At 44.9% G+C, this 20,081-nt stretch overlaps 1 protein-coding gene across 1 annotated transcript; it reads left to right on the top strand.

Moving 5' to 3' along the window:
* The first annotated feature begins 838 nt into the window (after window positions 1–838).
* LOC127026170 (tubulin alpha-8 chain) lies at window positions 839–12,631 on the top strand. The gene is made up of 5 exons (XM_050911271.1): window positions 839–888; window positions 5,393–5,615; window positions 9,790–9,938; window positions 11,307–11,987; window positions 12,237–12,631. The coding sequence occupies exons 1-5, from the start codon at window positions 886–888 to the stop codon at window positions 12,528–12,530; spliced, it is 1,350 nt and encodes a 449-aa protein (XP_050767228.1). The 5' UTR covers window positions 839–885; the 3' UTR covers window positions 12,531–12,631.
* The last annotated feature ends 7,450 nt before the right edge of the window (window positions 12,632–20,081 follow it).

The following is a 20,081-nucleotide window of genomic DNA, read 5'->3' as shown; positions in this document are numbered from 1 at the left end:
CTTCTGCCCTCAGAGACGAGCACTCCCACAGAGCCTGCCTGCAGGAACCGGGGGTCTTTGGGTGTCCATGCTGTGATCCAAGCCTTTGCCTTGCACGGCCTGGCCGTTGCGCTGGCTGCTTTAATTGGACTCCATGTGCACAGCTAGACCTGGGAAGACTCTCACTAAAGCCTCGGAGCCCCTCCGGTGGAAGGCTGAGAGCAGCCCCCCGGCGAAGCCTGGCTCTCGGGGCTGCTTCTCAGGGCAGCTACCACCCGGCTCTTGGCTCCCCTGGGCTGAGCTCTCCACCCTCCGCCCGCCTCAGGCCTGTCCCTGCCAGTGCGAGCGCTGACCACCGGGCCTGCCCGCAGCCAACAGCAGGCCCGCGCCCCTCGGGTGGGCAAAGCTGCTCTCCCCTCTCCTTCTCCGCGCCAGCCGCTGGCTCCGGGGACAGCGATCCTCCGCCCCGGGCCCGCGCCGCCCGCCCAAGGGACCAGCGCAATCCGCAGCGGAGCCGACGAGCGCCCGACTCTGAGGAGGGAGGTGCTGGCCTCCGTTGGCGGGAAGACTAAGCCCCGCCCCCTCCCCGCCCCTGGTTACGAATCATCCAATAGCTAGCGCGGGAAGGTGAAATTCATATCTGCGATCCAATGGCGCGCATTCCACGCGGCCGCCGCCCGGCTCTGATTGGGAGAGCGGACGATCTCGACGCGAAGACACCCAATAGCGCCGCGAGGAGGTTACGCCTCCGAGAAAGGCATAGCCAATGAGTAAGGCGCAGGGAGCCAACCGCACCGCCCCCCTCCCTATATAAGGTGGGCCCGGGAAGGGCGGTCGCTTTCGAGGTGCTGTCCAGACCCGTTGCGCGTCTGCTGCTCCCAGCGCTGCCCGCCGCCGGCCCGAGCCATGGTGAGAGGGGGGGCCGGCGGAGGGGGGGGCTCGGGGGGCTCCCGGCCGGGGGAGGGGGGCACCGGGCGCTGCTCCGCACGCTGAGGCGGTGCAGGGGGGGGCGGGGCGGCCCCGCCCGTGCGCGGCGGGAGGCGCGGGTCCGCCCCGGCCCGCTGAGCCCGCGGCGGGGGAGGAGGGACGGGCCCCGCGCCGGACCGTGGTCGCCGGCGGGCCCCGAGCGGCGCCGCCCCGGTGGGCCTTCGCGGTGCCGCGTCCCGCCGCGCGGCCTCGTCCCAAAATGGTGGCGGCTCCTCCGAGAACATGGCGGCCCGCGGCGGGGCGGCTCTCCCCGGTGGCGGCGGGACCCTCAGGCTCCGGCTGGCTCTGAGGTGGCGGCTCCCTCAGAGGTGACTCCGGCCCGGGCCCTCCGCAGCAGCAGGGAGCCGCGACCCGGCCTGGGGCGGCCTCTCCGTCCTGGGTGCAGTCAGCCCCCGGGGCCCGCGTCTCCCTGGCTCCCCGGAGCGGGACGTGGCGGGGCGTCCAGCCCGCACACCGCGGTGGCGGGGGGTGAGCTGCTGGGGTGCTCTCACGGGTACCTGTTGAATATAAAAACGGGGGCGGTGGAACCTTCTTGGGGTGTGTGAGACCCGGAGTGGCAGAGGGGGCCATCGCACTGGGTGTTCCGGGAGGTGCAGCTTGCTGCTTCTCTCCTGGTCCTTGCCCCCGCCGGAGTGAGGTGCCAGCTGTGGTGTGAGGTGGTTTGGAGAGGTCAAGGAATGGGCTGATGGTGGAGATTTCCTGAAGGGTTTTGTGAGACTGGCTGGGTAATAAACCTGAAGTGGAATGACCTTGTAAGTTAGGAGTCAGCCTTGAAGGGATATTTGAAAGGTATGATAAAGGGCTGGGACATCATAAAGAGGGCAGATCAGCTGTTGAGCTGTGCAGCCCAACAAGTGGGAGCTGTCAGTTGGAGTCTCTGGGACAAGCATGTGGTCCTTCTCCATATGGGCATTTGCCCTGTAGGTGTCTCTTTGAAAAGAGATTGTAGATGTCAGAAGATTACATGGATTTAAAAAATGTAGCAGACTGTGTAATGCATAGGAAATATTTGTTGAACTGAAAGTGGTTAGAAGTCAGGACAATATTGGAGGGATGTGCTGATGTCCTTATCTTGTTCTTAGCCTTCCATGGGGGGCTACTTATGGTCACATTTCTTTAAATTAAGCCAAATCAAGAGTGTGAATGCTGTCCTTCACCCCTGCAAAGCATGCAGTTTCCCTTGAGTTTCATCCTAGGGAAACAACACTTCTCGTTATGGTATGTTGTTGAACTTGGACTGAGCTGGTACAGCCATTCTCATGAAACTTGGCTTTTCATCAGCTTCACACAGATGAAGCTGTACCTCAGCTACTGTGCTGGAGAGTACAAGGGACCTAGAGCGTGATCCGCCAGTACAGTTGGAGAGAGCTGGGCTTCTTCAGCCTGGCAAAGAGTACAGCAAGGGGCCAACTAGTAGCAGTCTACAGCTACTGAAAGGGCAGTTACAGAAGAAAGCCAGTGCTCTTAAGCTGCAGCACATCATATAGCAAAAGGAGACAGGGGTAATAGAGACTGGAGAGGTTCAGGCTGGGCTAGGGAAATTCTCTGGGATTTTTCACTGAAACTGGCTCTGTGCTTGAACATAGTGTATGTAAGTGGAGGGGAGCATTTAGTGTTAATTACTGAAGGATTCTGTATCCTGACTTGTGGCTTGAATACGGCACTTAACAGTACTATCTGTAGTACATATTTAAACCTTATTAACTATGAAACTTCAATCACTGATGTGTAAAGGCCCAGAATTGTAATGAGTGTGACCGTTGTCTCTTTCCTGTCTTTACAGCTTGGAGATTATACTTTCAAGGCTCAGATTTTGTTCTGTTCTTTAGTATTCTTGGTACTGTAAGACTTCTGCTGCTTGAAAAGGCTATGCAGAGCAAAATAGGCAGAGTCTCTTAGTGTCTAAAAGATTTGTTTCATTAAATAGCCACATACTACTTAGAAGTACTTGGTAGAGTTGCAGGAAAGCAGTTGAAAGAGACTTTTCAAATAGGGCTAACAGTAGCACCAGGCCAGGTTTTTGTGACTGACTTTGTCTCACCAAGTTTCGCAAACCTCCAAGGATGGAGATTCCTTCCCACCTCTCTGGTGACCTGTTCCAGGGCTGCTCCGCTCTGCTGGGGAAGCTTTTCCTGACACCCAACCTGATTCTCCCAGCGTCCTCCTAACATCTGACCTGAACCCTCCTGCAGAGCAGAGGGAAGGCTTCTTGGTGTGCTGGCCATGTGTCTGCTTTTGTAGCCTGGCACATTGTTTGCCTTATCGAGGATGCGAATGCCCTGTTGAACATTCAGGATGGTTTCTGTGGTAACCCCCAGGATCTTTTCAGCAGGGCTGCTTCTCAGTTAACTGCTTCTTTGTACTGATGCAGGGAGTTACTGTGCCCCAAGTGCTGAACTTCGACAAAGTAAACACTCCATGCTTTTAATATGGCACCTGTAGGACCTGGTCTGTGGCTGTGTTGCCCAAGTTGTGCTTTCAAAGACTTAAATTTTCTCTTTGGAACAGGATTGATTGTTGTTGCCTTGTGTAGTTTGAAGTAGTGCTGCTAGTTCATTTGATGCTTGAAAGCTCACTTACAGTCTGATGTCTTCCATGCATTCACCTTGCTTGGGCATGCTAGTTCCTATACACTTCCTTTCAATGACCTTCGCCAGCTGCTTAGGAGCTTCACTAACAAAGCTTGGATCACTGATAGGACCTCAATATAGGTGAGGATCCAGACTGAAGTGGTGGTATATCTGTATCTTCTCTTCCCACTGTAGAAAAGAGTTGTAGGCTGTCCTGCTTTCCTGAGAGGAGGATGTGGCCTAATTCATTGCCGTGGCCTGGCTTCTCTGTGACAGTGCAGGCTTGTTGGGCTGCATGCTGTAGTACATATTTAAACCTTATTAACTATGAACTTCCATCAGTGGTGTGTAAAGTCCCAGAATTGTAATGAGCATGATAGTTGTCTCCTAACTTCTAACCATTTTCAGTTCAACAAATATTTCCTATGCATTCACAAGTCTGCTACATTTTTTAAATCCATGTAATCTGCATGCTGAAGCTGCTTTTCCTGTTGCCCTTTTTACAGTGTGTAGGTTGGCTGTCCTCTAGCACTGCAGTACCTTGCCAAGCCCAGTGCTTCAGCCTGCAGAGCGATGGACTAATGTCCTTGGAGAAGAGTAGTGTGGCAGCAGCTTTGAGTAGGGCAGAGAGGATGTGGATTGCTCTTCTGGAAGCTGTATATCTGAATACACAGCTTAGATGGATGGGGAGCTGAAAAACAGCAGTTCTCAGCTGTTCAGTGCTGTGGTTGAGAACAGGTGATTTTTTTTTGCAAATACAGATTTTAATTTCTTGGTGTTCCCAAGGAGATTGAAAGGACTGTGCTCCTGCTTTCTTGCATTGACTATTGATGTGGACTAGGCAGTTCCAGGTCCTGCTTATGCTGGAATTTCAGGGGACAAATTAATTGTATCATCCAATCATAGGGTCTGAACATAGTTAAATGTGACATAGTTAAGTTATTCAACACTGTCCTATATGCCGGCTCTTCTAGAATGTGTTTAACACTGTCACTCAGACTAGAAGTTAAATATAAAATGCCACAGATGGACCAGGAGTTTGGACATGGTTCCATTGTGGTTTGGCTTTTAATAGTCAAAACCCTATGCTGAAATATTAAGGAAGCTGAGTTTATGCTCTGGACATCAAAGGCAACTTGGGAATCCATAAATTGGTATGAATAGATCCTTTTGCTGACATGAACTATTTTCTACATAGCTTAAACAAGGTAGTTTTGTCTAGTGTTAAGGAATTTAGTACTTTGCATACAGTAGCGCGATGTGAGGGCTGATGTTCTGTATTTATAAACTAAGGGTTTAGTTAGGCAAAGACTTTCTTATAGAACGGCAAAGTTGCCTAAAGTGATCAGGAGAATACTTTTTTCTGATTTTATGTATATTAAACAAAATGGCCCTGGATCTCGCAGAAGGCTTTGCTCCCTCTGGTGGCTGTGCTTATGTGGCTCCTGGGGCTGGAGTTCTGGGGGTGAAGTTCTTCTGGACACTCAGGCCAGTGAGAGGTGTAGTCATCAGGTTTTCTAAATATTCAGTGTTTGTTATGAAGAGAGAAGTTGGCTGAAGGATTTGGAAGAGTTGATCTAACTCTTCCTGTCTGGTTGAGGATAGGAACAACAAGGAGGAATGAGTTTGTAAAAATGACAGTGTCTAAAAGGGTCTTTCTAGGTGGAGGTGGATGATGACTGAAAGAGGCTTTTGTGTTCTGTTGTATTTTGTGCCAAATGCCCCTAACACCAAGACAATAAGGCCAATGTTTTAATAGCTTTGCAGTATGGGAGTTCAAGCTGTGTGTGCTGAATGTTTTCTAAACAAGGAAGCTGCTGTTTCTGCTGAGTGATCCAATTTTTTTCTCCACACAGCGTGAGTGCATCTCAGTCCATGTTGGTCAAGCTGGTGTGCAGATCGGCAATGCGTGCTGGGAGCTCTACTGCCTGGAGCATGGCATCCAGCCCAATGGTACCATGCCAAGCGATAAAACTATCGGTGGAGGTGATGATTCCTTTAACACGTTCTTCAGTGAGACCGGTGCAGGAAAACATGTCCCTCGTGCTGTGTTTGTGGACCTTGAACCAGCAGTAATAGGTAAATACAGTGACCTGTGCAAGGGACTGTAGAACATGCTGTAGGATTTGATTTAACTTACACATTTTATTGACTAAGGGATCCATTTCTCTAGTCCTGCAAAATGCTTTGGGGCTTAAATTTTTAACACGTAAAGCTTGCCTACATCTTCCTAGTGGTGGAAAATACTTGGCTTTACGTTCATTGATACCGGCAAATGTGCACTCTGGAGCTCTAAAGAATTCAAATATTACCTTCTGCCAGCCTGTGCAATTCAATGGATCTTCTGAATCTGCCTCATGCTTTTGCTATGCAAGGAACTAGTTATAACCTGTTGAAACAATATGGCATAATGTGTACAGCAGTCAATAGGAACCTTTTTAAAAGATGTGATACGTATCATTAAGCAGATTTCTTTTTGTACATTGGAATGATTCCTGTGCTTTCCCAAAACAATCTTCTACTCTCTGTAGCTTGAATAGTGCTTGTAGAAATGGGTCTCAATCGCTAGCCTAAATTCAGGGACTTCCAAGCATGCACTTTAACTTCCTGCTGCCTTATCTTTGAAAACAATCCACTCTTATCCTGAAAATCAGCTGTATCCCAAGCTCTGGCAACACTGGCTCTTAGTGTTCAGATGTGATTCCACACATCAGCCACTGACCGATCCCACATTCTGTGACATTAGCTACACTGCCAGCCCAATGTGAGCTCCCCAGTTTCTCAAGACCCTTGTTCCTTGTGTCATGAATCTTGTTTTTGCTCTCAGCAATGTGTGTGCCTGAAGTAATTCTGCTGGAGCCAGTTTTGTTGCTGTCTTTCCTCAAGTAGTGATTTGGGGCTCTCATAGAAGAGGAGGTCTGTGCTTGTGCAGTTGCTGTGTTTATCTTTCTGCAATATATAGAGTTGGGAAGGGGAGATGAGTGATAGGCTTAGGCTACTCCTGTATACCCAAACTGTGGGTCTCTTCTAACTTATTTTTGTTGTAACACCCCAAACCACTTTCTGTGGCTAATACAGTAGAATGAACTTCTGCAGGAGAGCAGAAGGCTGTTGGGCAGGTCAAGGGTGGGAGTGCTGGACTGATAACTTTGAAATGAGCCAAAGCACCCTTGGCCATTGTAGTGGGTTGACCCTGGCTAGATGCCAGGTGCCCACCAAAGCTGCTCTATCACTCCCCCTCCTCAACTGGACAGGGGGAGAGAAAATAAAACGAAAGGCTCGTGGATCGAGATAAGGACAGGGAGATCACTCACCAATTACCGTCACGGGCAAAACAGACTTGACTTGGGGAAAAATTAGTTTAATTTATTGCTAGTCAAATTAGAGCAGGATAATGAGAAATAAAACCAAATCTTAAAACACCTTCCCCCCACCCCTCCCTTCTTCCCAGGCTTAACTTTACTCCTTATTTTCTCTACCTCCTCCCCCCGCGAGCAGCACAGGGGGATGGGGAATGGGGGTTTGGGTCAGTTCATCACACATTGTTTCTGCCACTCCTTCCTCCTCAGGGGGAGGAGGACTCACACTCTCCCCCTGCTCCAGCGTGGGGTCCCTCCCATGGGAGACAGTCCTTCATGAACTTCTCCAATGTGAGTCCTTCCCACGGGCTACAGTTCTTCACAAACTGCTCCAGCGTGGGTCCCATCCACAGGGTGCAGTCCTTCAGGAACAGACTGCTCCAGCGTGGGTCCCCCGCGGGGTCCCAAGTCCTGCCAGCAAACCTGCTTCAGTGTGGGCTCCTCGCTCCACAGGTCCGCGGAGCCTGCTTCAGCGCGGGCTTCCCACGGGGTCACAGCATCCTTCGGGCATCCCCCTGGTCCGGCGTGAGGTCCTCCACGGGCTGCAGGTGAATATCTGCTCCACCATGGACCTTCATGGGCTGCAGGGGGACAGCCTGCCTCAGCGTGGTCTTCACCATGAGCTACAGGGGAATCTCTCTGCTCCGGCGCCTGGAGCACCTCCTCCCCCTCCTTCTTCACTGAGCTTGGTGTCTGCGGAGTTGTTTCTCTCACATATTCTCACTCCTCTGGCTGCAACTGCAACTCCCCTGTAACTTCTTTTCCCTTTCTTAAATATGTTATCACAGAGGCGCTACCACTGTTGCTGATGGGCTCGGCCTTGGCTAGTGCCGGGTCAGTCTTGGAACCCGCTGGCATTAACTTTATCGGACATAGGGGAAGCTTCTAGCAGCTTCTCACAGAAGCCACCCCTGTAGACCCCCCTGCTACCAAAACCTTGCCACGCAAACCCAATACAGCCATACACTAATATTCCCAGGAGCTGTTGCAGGTCTGGCTTTCCTTTTTCTTGAGCCCCATGTCTGTTGCTGTTGCTTCCTCTGCTGCTGGCCAGGTGGTGGCTCTAAGCAACCAGAAAAGGCTGAGAAATGAGGTGAGGGAGAGCAGGTGGCAAAGCTCTCACCTTGCCTCTGGGGGTGAGTAGCTGGTGAGTCTTGGGACAAATGGTAAAAGGTAGTGTTCCAGCACTTGTTAATGATGCAAGTGTAGTATGGAGAAACAGGCAAAAGGCTGTCTTATGAAATACTTGGTAGTATTAAAGTTAGGGCTTTTTGTTCAAGGTTACATCATGTGCCTTTCTGGGGGCTAGCCTTCTTTCTTTATTCCTGCTGTGCTTATTTGAAAATTATTGATCCAATTTCCTGGGCAGGGCTAGCATGATTCTTCCCATTCATCTGTTGTGCATACAGCAGCTCTGTAGCTGCCATATGTGTACGCCAGGGATTTCTGGAGCTTCCAGATCAGTGCTGCTCTTGGTGAAAGCAGCAGGACTGCTGTACATGTACACCAGCTCTGTGGATGTGGTGGTAAAATACCATCAAACTTTCCACCAAGAAATAGGGCAGTAACATGTCTGGGAATTCAACACAAGTGTCTTGAAAAATCTACCCCAGATAGACTTAAAACCATGAAGGATAGCATGTCTGGGGAAAGCTTGGTTTAGCTGTCCACTAAACTCTAAATTCTTTATTCCAGCACGCTTTCATAGTCCAATGCCTGATCCTCTTAACTCTTCAAGTTTTGTTACTTCCCCAGGACCATTTTGACTCATGTTGCCCCTACCAGCTATCTCTTTAGGTTCTGTATTTTTCCCTTTTACCCATATTTCTCCTTTAACTTGGAGTGGTAATACAGAAAGTCTTAGAAATATATGTATTTTGAATGGTGGACTTCTCCAAATTGTTTTTATTTTGGTGCAGCTTGGAAATACTTTAGAGTATTGGATTGCAGACTGCAGTGGTAGCTAGTCAGTCTAAATTGGTTCAAATAGTAACTGTATTTTTAAATCTTGAATTCTACTTATCTTTGTCTTGCTCACTCTTTTAGATTAAAAAGAATATATGCAAACAGGCAACTGTAGTTAATAAAGCTCTTTGCTTTCCACCTCCTTTTAATTAAAGGATGCAATACTGTGTTAGGAGACAACTCAAGGATGGCTTGAGCTAAACCAGAGACAAAGCTGTGCTGAATGTCTTTGTACCGTTGTGGTAGGACAGAGCTTTAGCCTGCTAGATGTAAGTGCGTATTTCTGATAACTAGTGGAGATCATAACTCTAAATCATTCTCCAAATCTGTAACTGGTGGGGGATGCTGTGTGTTCATTTGTATGGTTTCTTTATAACACAGCTGTTCATGCTGGAGCTTACAGCTGAGTATTTGAATAACTGAGTATCTCTACAAGAGCATCTCCTGTTCCTTTTGAACATTCTTCTCTATCCTTGGCAGAAAGTACAATTAAGGGAAAGAAGGGGACACGCAAGCAGTGTAGGCTCTGACGGCCCACAGCTGCAGAAGCAATAAGGCAGCATCCTGGAAGGCTTGGAAAATAAGGGGAAAAGCAGTATTTCAGATGCTGATCTGCAAAGTGGGCCTTAAATCGTCTTAAACTGTGGAAGAGTGATTCTGCTGCTACATTCCAGTTTTAAATTGCTCTGGCAGGTCAAAAAATTTAAACTTATGTGTAAAATGGGGCAGTTTCTTATGCAGTAACTTCATTTTTCTTAGGTAGTCAACATTTAGACTGTACTAAGCATTGTGTCACCTACTGATAGGTAGAAATCAAGCTGCTTTTTATCTCTAAGGGTTTAAGTGCCTTATTCTGGACACCCTCATAAGTTTGAAAAATCTGGTCTACATAGAAAACTAACTTCTAAATATTCATCTTGTCTCCCCAGATGAAGTTAGGAATGGGACGTACAAGCAACTCTTTCATCCTGAACAACTGATATCTGGTAAAGAAGATGCTGCAAATAACTATGCTCGAGGTCATTACACAGTTGGGAAAGAGATAATTGATCTAGTTCTAGAGCGTATCAGGAAACTGGTAAGACTTTTCTTCGCTGAAGGCTCTTAAACAACTTTATCCTGTTTTACAGGATTTGGAAATTAGGCTATCAAAAATACATAGCCCTATAAGTTGTGGTTTAATTTATTCTGTGGTAGGAGAATCTGTGGACGTAGTCTGCATCTTTTTTTATTCTTAGCCAGCTGAGAATGGTTGGATTATTCCTGTCAGATATGACTTTCAAGTGGCCTAAAATGCTGATGAGGCACCCAAAACTTCATAGTTTCATGTTCAACTTCAGAAAGCCAGGACTGAGAATTATGATTTGCATAGTTCCTGCTGGAAAAGGATTAGTCTCTGGCTGGGGCTCTTGCAAGGAAGTTTAAATAGGAGTGTTTGCTTCTGTGGTTTAGACTTTTGTTTGCATTTCCTGCTGTTGTAACTTCTGAATTAATTTTATGGTAATAACAGCAGAAAAGGAATAAATCTCAGTAATTTGGGATGTTTCAGGCTCCCTGGTACTTTGATCATATGGCAAATTTATGAAGATGTTAGCTTAGAAGGTTAGAGTTCCCTTTTTAGGGCTGCTAAGCATGTACTTTCCTGAATCTGTTACAAAGGTAAGGAATTCTCATTGCACAAAAAAATCCAGGGTACACCTTTGGTGCTTTAATACAGAATGCTAAATGAGTCTTACTGAAAAGCACACCTTTTGTAGATCAAAACTGGTATTATTCTCAACACTTGGCTGCCACTGTCTCTAATTAAAGCTAAGATAAGTTTGCAGCAGGCTGTACTTTAACCTGAAAAACATGGTCGTAATTTCTTTTTACAAGCTGTTGGAAGTCCCTGTCAGTCCTGGGAATCAAGCTAAGCATCCTGTGGCACTTCTTTCTAGGCAAGGCAATTAGCTTCTTCATCTGAGAAGACTGAACTGGACTGGCAGTGTAATACATTTTGACAGCTCACTTCCCTGAACAGAGTTACATGCTTGCAACTCTTGCAGGATTACGGCCATAGTTCTGGGACAGGGGATTGCTCCATTTTTGTGCAGGTAGAGAATGTCAAATCAGTATAAGGGATAGATGGTCTGTAGTTCTTTGAATGTTATTGCTTTTCTTGGCCATTGTTAATGGCCTTGGCCTGGGAATTGGTAGGGGAAGTTTTGAGGTAGTAATTTGAAGTGGAGAGGTCACCCTCCAATATGTAGGTGGCTTAAAACAGCCAAGAATACAGTGGTTTTTATGGGGCACCTCCTCAATTATCGGTGGATGAATCAAATTCAGTATTACTTTCCTGAAGCTTGAACAGTTGGTATGTGTCAGAATTCAGAGTTGTCTGTCTTGAGCTTGTTTTGGGATTCTAATGTCTACACAATTGCTTTAACACATGTATTTTCTCTTTCAGTCTGATCAATGCACTGGCTTGCAGGGTTTCCTGATTTTCCACAGTTTTGGGGGAGGCACTGGCTCAGGTTTTACTTCTCTGCTGATGGAGCGCCTGTCTGTTGACTATGGGAAAAAATCAAAATTGGAATTTGCCATCTACCCTGCACCACAGGTCTCGACAGCTGTTGTTGAGCCATACAACTCCATCCTGACTACCCACACCACTCTGGAGCATTCCGACTGTGCCTTTATGGTTGACAATGAGGCCATCTATGACATTTGCCGTAGGAATCTGGACATTGAGCGCCCGACCTACACCAATCTCAATCGCCTCATTGGTCAGATAGTCTCTTCCATTACTGCTTCCCTCAGATTCGATGGTGCCTTAAATGTGGATCTTACTGAATTTCAAACTAACTTGGTGCCTTACCCTCGTATCCACTTCCCGTTGGTAACATATTCCCCAATTATTTCGGCAGAGAAAGCCTACCATGAGCAACTCTCTGTGTCTGAGATAACCAATGCTTGCTTTGAGCCATCCAATCAGATGGTGAAGTGTGACCCTCGCCATGGCAAGTACATGGCCTGTTGTATGCTGTATCGTGGGGATGTTGTCCCCAAGGATGTCAACGCTGCTATTGCTGCTATCAAAACAAAGCGCACAATCCAGTTTGTGGACTGGTGCCCTACTGGTTTTAAGGCAAGTCTCAGTTACATCATTATTTTTTTTACAGGATTCTCATTCACTGTCATGGGCTTATGAAGTATATTTTCTAACTGAGATGTTCTGTAGGTACCTGATTTGTATTTTGAGAAATGGAGACTTGGGTTCTGATACAGAGCTGTTTTCTTGGGAGTGAAACATTTTATTCTGCTGTTCGACTTCTTTGATTATAGTCACTGTCAAATGCTACAAAGAAACTCATGGTCTCTTATGCTTTTCACGTAGGTTGGCATCAATTACCAGCCACCAACAGTGGTTCCTGGTGGTGACCTAGCCAAAGTCCAGCGGGCAGTGTGCATGCTGAGCAACACTACAGCCATTGCTGAGGCATGGGCTCGTCTAGACCACAAGTTTGATCTGATGTATGCCAAACGTGCCTTTGTTCACTGGTATGTTGGAGAAGGGATGGAGGAGGGGGAGTTCTCAGAGGCTCGGGAAGATTTGGCTGCACTGGAGAAAGATTATGAAGAAGTGGGCACAGACTCGATGGATGGAGAAGATGAAGGTGAAGAATATTAAATACAACAAAAGTGAATTGCAAGTCTTTGCCATTTTACTGCCTCTTCAGTAGTGGTGTAAATCATGTCAAATAATCGGAATAAACTTCTTTAATCAAGACATTTGGTAGTGTCCAAACACTATGTACATTCATTAACTCTATGCAAGTAGTCAGTATTCCAGGAGATAGAATTTCTTTCTGAGAAAGATAGCTGAATAAAATAATCACGGTATAGTTAGATGAGTTCTTGTCCTTAAGGCATTGCTATTTGAAGAGCTAATAGTGCAGATTTTCCCCCAGAGTACGAGACTAGAATGTGCTTGAGCTTTTGCTGGAAGATTAGCTAGCTACATTTGTTCAAGGCTCTAAAGCTAGTGTCACAAGAGGCAACAGGAACTAACCTTGTATTGCAACACCTTTAAAACCAAAGGCTATTTGAGTTAGTCTTTTCCTATACTTGGACTTAGTATGGGCCTGTAACTTAGAGATGTAGTAACCTGGAAGGGGAAGAGATGTCCAGAAAGGGTGTGCCATAGCATGAGGAACCTGCCACTTCTCTGTCAGAACCTGTGTGGTGGTCGCTCTGGTGTTGCTTTGTCCTCCTGCAGAAGGAACTGTAGTCCCTGTCTGCCAGCTTTCTGTGGAGTCAGCCTTTTGCCTGAAGCTGTCTGGAGCAAAATCTCTGGGTTAGCTGGCCAGGGTTAAACACTAGTTTTCCCTAAAACTAATTCTTTAGCAGAAGTAATTAGTCCACGGGTTCAGATATGAAAATTACCATCCTTCTGCCTTCTGTGTAAGCTGATGTAACAGGAGAGGATTTGGCTAATCAGGTTATCTTCAGATGTGGACAGCCTCTGTCTGAAACCTTCTTCTGCGTGGTCTGAGTGGGGGCTTGGGGACACAGTGATCCACAAACCAAATAACCTGACTGTTTCTAACTCTGTCTCGGAGCTGGGTGACTCTGAGGAATCTCTACCACAGAAGTAGCAAAGGTGGAATAATCAAATATGTTAAGATGACAATTGGATACTGAATGTGATTATAGATACCAAAGTCTGACTCCAAGACTAGATTTGAGCTGGAGAATTCCTCCATGTCCTATTTCAACCTTATTTATATTCCTTCTGATTTAATAGCAGAGCATGATTCAGGCCAAGCCTTGAAGCCTGTGTTAGTTGATGAAGATGCGCATACCTGCTTAGCAGGAGTCTTAGCTGTGGTATGAAAAATGCCTGAACTTCCTTTGGTATGGAAACCTACAGTACTTGGGTAAGGCTGCAGTATTTGACATCAACTCATAAAGTGGGAACCTTTCCCTAACCTCAGTTTTAACTGTGACTTGGGTGTACTTGTTCTTCTAGATGGGGGTATCACTTTTAATTTAGATTAACAGGCTGCTGCTGTTGATTGAAGGTCTAACAGAATAGCCTGGTCTGTAAGGGCTGACCAGTAGTTTGCTTAGGCTGAGAACCTGTTGTCCTGAATTACTATGTCTGTGTTCTTGCAGCTATTGGGTTGAGTCAGTCTGATTTGAAATTAATCTAACTTATTGGAGATGGAAGTTACCAATTTTATAGAGATGGGGAGAACAATCTTAAGGCTTTATAACCTAGATGAGTGCCTCAGACTGCCTTGTCAGCTGTGGTCTTGTGCAGAATATACAGATGTTGTGTAAATCATACCTTCTGCTATTCAGCATAGCTGAGCATGTCTGAAGTCTGAGTTTCTCATTTGCTTTTGTTTTTATGTTCCAGGGTAGACATAAATGTAGAGAATTTAAAGTCCTGTTGACTAACTTATTTTCCTACTTACTGGATGATTAAGCAAATGTGCTAGGCATAACCCAAGAGACAGTCACATTCATTGCAAGTCAGAGTGACTTTGTTTCAGTGCATGCATTCAGATTTTTAATGTCATGGCAGTGCCCACAAGAGGAATAGGCAAAGGACTGTTTCATGCCTTTCAGGTGTCTAGATCTTCAGTGTGAAATCTTGTACTACTAGCAGATCATGAATGCTGTGTGACCACAAGTGCCAGCACCATAATTTCCTTCAAGTTATGTGTATCAGGGGGTTGTATAGGAGTGGATTTCTGAACTGGTCTTCAGTGTGATCTTTTAGCAATGATTTGGCTCTTGTATCTGGAATTCTTCGTTTCATTATTTGAGGCTGGCATGCTCTGTTTCCTGCTGATACTGTCTGTATCATTTTTACTGTACATGTGGATTACCCTTGTTTAGGACACTGCTTATGTGATGGGAATTTGTTTGCAGTGTCAGAATGTTGTATCTGGGCATGTACAAGGATGAGGCTGTGCAGGGCACAGCACTTTGTAGCATCCTTGTAAAAGGCTTGTGCATACTGAATGCTGAGCTCTTTGGAAAAACCTAGACTGACTGGGGAATCTCATTCAATGTAGGCATTAGACTTGAGGTGCATTGTGCTTTTAACTTTAAAAACATGTAATGCTACTTAGAGAAGATGGTAAGCTGAAACATGACAAGCATCCACTGGTGGAAGGTTTGACAAGAGATGCTATGGCACTTGTTAGCCATTGGACTGATGCTGAAAATACATTATACGTTCTCAGCCTACATCATACTCAAATTTTCTTTATATTAGTATTAAGAAACTGTTGCATTAGCTAGTGGGCAGTTAGCTCTCAGTGTAGGCATCTGCATACTGAGCTAAGATAGTGTTTTTCTCAGATATGAAGCCAAGATAATTACAGCAAGAAAATCCTGCTAAAACTGCTCTTGCTTCAGCTAGCTGGGGAAGTCCTTAAACATGTTGTAATTACTAGCTGTATGGTTGAATTAACAAATGGGTGGTTCATCTGTTTCCTGAAATGTAGGGGAGATCCTACACTGAATTAAAATTTGAGTGTAAGAGTGAATACCTGAAACTTGCAGAGGTTGAGATTAGCTGTCACTTAAAAGAAAATGCTTTCTTTGCACTCTGAAAGCCTTTTTTTGATTCCAAAGTTCAAATGCCTTTTTGGTAAGAAATCCCCATACTTTTGCTTTGAGAAGTCATGTGCCTATTTACACTGGCAGAAGTGCAGGCATTATCTAGTGGTAGCTAAATATATTTTTACCTGTGTGGTTACACAGCTTTCTCCAGTATTGAGATTGGCAATTAATAGCTATCACCTGATACAGAATAACTTCTATGACTCATGAAGTGGAGGAGGAGGAAGTGAGCTGGAGCCCATGGTGCATTGGTATGCACTTTGTTGTAAATTGCTGGTCTTATCTGTAAGATCTGTTCTAAGATGGTGCTGGTGCCGTTCCAGGGGAATGCAGTGCAGCAGAATCTGATTTCCACCCACTCTGCCCTCTGAATAAGCAATATGAATACCTTTTAATGTGTTAATGTCTACATTATATATATAATTATGTACATTTCTAATTTCTATAGTAAGCATGCCACAGTGTAATTGTATGATAAAGATCTGTCTGTTTTAGCTTTATGGACAGTATAGGTAACATAAGCATACAACTGCACATGTTGCTGCCTTCTTCCTACAGAGCAAATTTTTCTCAAAATAAAATTCAGAAAGGGCTTTTGTGCCTCAGATACGTCGAACCCTGTCAGATAGATAACATTCACCCTAGCAGCCTGTTGCTGAAAAGCATGAGTTTGTTTAGGAGAGCATATCTCTCTGGAGTTAGAATTGGTAAGTGAGATTTTAATTAAAAGTGAATAAGTAAAGAAACAATAGGGTGACTCCATTATTCTGGTGGAAAAAGTAGTAGAGTAATTTTCAATCTTACCTCTTCAGGCAGTGTTTTAAGAAAATACAAAGCATTATCTGAAAAAAATGGATAATATGACTTGGTAGTAAAGATTCTCTGGCTTTACCTTCTTCCTTTCTCCACAGTGTAATAGTGAGGAGTCAGAATGATGTCTCATGGGCAGTTTAGAGTGACTTCTTGTGAAAATTTTGAGGAACTAGTAAAAAAAGCTAAGGGAATAGCAATGTCAATTCATTACTTTGCTGATATGCTGCTGTAAATGGGCATGTAGTTTTTGATTGCCTTGTCCAAGCCTTAGTCTTGTTAGGCCTTCTGTTGACATACTGCTCCACTCTGGCAAATTCTCTAAGACAAGAAAGGAGGGTGTCATTCTCTGCTTGTCTCTGTGCTTTTCAGTCAAATCTGCATGAACATTGTAACAGTGGAGATCTTGACATCTGAAATACAATGCTGCTAATGTGCTACCCCATGCCATTCTCTTCTGATGTTTTTGAATGCCTGTATTTCTGCCAAATAAAACTTTGTTTGCCTTTGCACAAGGTCATGTTTTCCTTTATGTAGGAGATGCTTCACAGAAGCAAAACTGCAGCTGTCACTATTTACAAGGCAGAGCTATTTTAATGTAATGGGATGGCTTTTTCACTTTCCTTATTGAAGTACTTTAACAACCTAAGATTCGAATTATTTTGCAGATTTTTCAGTCAATGCATTTGTACCTGTGAACTCACATTTCTTTTACAAGCCTTGAAAGTCTGGGAAGAAGAATCGGCCAGGGTACTAAAGGTAGAGATAACATATCTTGTATAGGAACTGCAAATTACCGAAGGTTGGGAAAGTAGAGAGGAAGTGTAATTGAGGCTCCTGTCAGGAATACGATACTGAATTAGGTGACTCCTGATCTCACCGGTTTTTACATCATGTTTATAAGCAATTACTTCAAAAGAAAAGATGTTTTTTATTTGAACTCTGAAAACAGGGGCTGGGCTTATAAACAAATTCAGTGGTAAAGAGCTGCAATCTAATGGAAAATTGTTCTTCAGAACTCCACTGGAAGTGCTGTAGGGATTTTCCCTGTGTTGGCAAGGTGATAATGATTAATCCCTTCCCTGTATCTTGGTCTGAACTAGAGGGAGGACTAACTATGTAACTTCCAGACTCTGCAAAGACTTTGATCTACAGATTTCTTCTAAAAGTTGGGCAAGAGGATTAAAGATTTGTAGTCTCAGCTGGCTATTAATGGAGAGAAGGAATGAGAACATGATGAAGTGGGATAAATTACATTGCTCTGAAGGTATTGTAGGTGCTGGCTGACAAGAGGCTGAGAAGTACCAGGAGACTAAATTAAAAAAAAATGAAAAAAGGGCAAGTCACATGAGGAGTGGTGCCTTCTGTGGAGCTTTGCAGTGAATTGAGTTGGTTAAAACCCAGTCTCTTGATCTTTCTGATGCCATGTGCCTGTCCATTGGCTTTCTGAAGACCCTACTTTCCATGGCCAGCTTCATGTGACATAAAACATGTTAACTTGTTTAAAGATATTCTTAGTTGTTGTGATACTGTCCTGTTTCCTCAGTGATTTGTAAACCTTCCAGTCATCTTTCAGGAGTGTGTTTCAGTTTCTCTGCAGCGTGTTTTGGTTTCCCTGGTCTCTGTCAAGAGCTTGGAGTACTTGGGCACAAAAAGTTCAATTCTTTTCAAATGTTTACTAGTAACAATAAGCTATAAACACTAAGTGTGAGGGTCTAGAAAACATTGCAGAAACGTTTAGGAAATACTTTTTTCTAATACTTAACAGAGCATTAGAAATGCAGGAAGGCTTAGGAAGTCTTAAGTGAATTACTCTTTCTGAGAAAGAAAGGAAGTGCATCTTAGTCCCTTTAAAATGAAGTACTCCCACTAGATGAGCTCAGTTCTGCTTTAAGGTCTACCCCAGGCTTCCTATGTGACACCAGTAAGTGTTTGTGTGAGTGGTCTCTCAATTTTGGCCCAATGTGCAACAGTAATTGTGTTACCTCAGCTGTAGAATTGAGCGGTTTTTGAGGCTGAGGGAAGAACAAGGGTTTAAGCCTTTCTTTTTGGGTTTCAAAAAGTGGGAAGGGAGTCCTGATCACAGGCAGGAATATTTAAATTCACTTTATAAGATTGGGACTGGAGATCAGGTGGTCATGGAGAAGTTGAAAAAAATTTTCCAGACAACTTTACAGGCTTGAGTTTCTGTCCATATGGATACAATCAGAGCTCCAGAAAGGCTGTCCCAAGTGTGTTGCATTAATGCTGGTTAGGTGTTTCTCTGTCTTCAGCTTTGTTACCTTTTGGAGGTGATGGGTGATGTTTAACTGCTATTACACTATGCTGAGGGCCTGTTTGCAACTCTTCCTAAAGAGTTGCAGTTCTTTTACCTCTAAATATTTTAGGATTGAAATGGTGAGGTGCTATTGCTGGTCTCCGTCTGCATACTGCTACTTAAACATTAGTCAGCTTTGCTACTCAGGCAATTCATTGAACAGAGATCGGTGAAGGAGATAGTTCATAACTCTCCCAAACTCTGTGCCTTATGTTTGGTGGGTAAGATTCGCTTTTCCAAACATTATACCTGAAAGTGAGTTACCTACAGTCTGAGCTAGGTGCACTAGGATTCTTTTGCAATATTGAGGGGATTAGGGGAAAGAAGGTAACAGGAACAGGGGGCCTTTTCTGTCCATTCTAGATGGTAAAGATAGAATTAAGTGAATTTCCTAAGTGCCTGTTGAAGGCCTGAGGTGTCAAGTCCAAACTATGCATTTAACTTCTGGAGGCTTGAATTGGGAGAAATTCCTCTGTCCAAAATGGCTCAAACATTCTGAGACTCTGTTCTTACCCTGCAGTTTTAATCTGTCATTTCTGTGAATTTCTCTAAGACAATGACCTCTATGAGGCTACTGGCTGTCAGTGTTCAAGTTCCTTTTTCAGAGACGGCTGCTGTGAGTGGCTTGTTGCAGTGCTTCAAATTAGGGATGAATTCCAAGCAGTGTTCTTCAGGGAGGCTGCCAAGACCTTAAGCATCTTCATGTTACTTTTTCTTTTGTTAGAGCTCTATGGCTACAACTGTCAAATGCATTTCATAGTCTTACATCATTACCACTTGCAAAAGCTACTTTTTGGTCGGTTATACTGAGAGTAGAGATCTTTGTGGCTTTTCAGTTATTTCAAAATCCAGTTTGTAGAACCTGCCTTGGGTGAATGCTGCTGGTATGCATTGTTTCAAAGAGATGCTAATGTACCATTTTGAGCCTGGCATTGTTTTCCAGCAGTTCTGGGGTTGATCTTGTGTAATTCTGCACAAGTTGTCAAAGCTGTGTCCCATGCAGAGTTACTTTCAGTTTTATGTCTGTAGCTGCTGTTAAACCAGCTTAATTGCTGGCTATCACTATCCCAGTCCTCCCTCTTCTTGCCCATGCAATCATATTTTTGCTCTTACACTGCCTCTGGCACTAAGTTTTGTGTTAAACTGGCAAAAAAACCTTGTCCCTTCTTGTGGGAAGAAGGGCATAGTTTTCTTTTGCTGTCATGAACTAAGATGGCTCAGTGTAGGATCAGCTGGGTGCTGGAGTGGGGATCAGGGAAGCATGGGGTACCATGGGTCAGCTACAGCTGCTGTTGAACCACAGGCTTGACTGTTTTCTACTGACTAGGACAAAATGGTTTCTGCCTTTATTCTTCACAACTTATATGGAGTGTTTATGTGGAAGGCGAAAGCATGTGCATGTATGTATGGAAGTGTCCCAGTCACGTCTCAGAGTACATTACAGAACAGTTTCTGCCATTGTCCACAAATGCT

The sequence above is a fragment of the Gymnogyps californianus genome, chromosome 27 (genome assembly GCF_018139145.2).
Source record: "Gymnogyps californianus isolate 813 chromosome 27, ASM1813914v2, whole genome shotgun sequence".
Lineage (NCBI taxonomy): Eukaryota > Metazoa > Chordata > Aves > Accipitriformes > Cathartidae > Gymnogyps > Gymnogyps californianus.
This window is presented reverse-complemented; position numbering and strand designations above follow the sequence as displayed.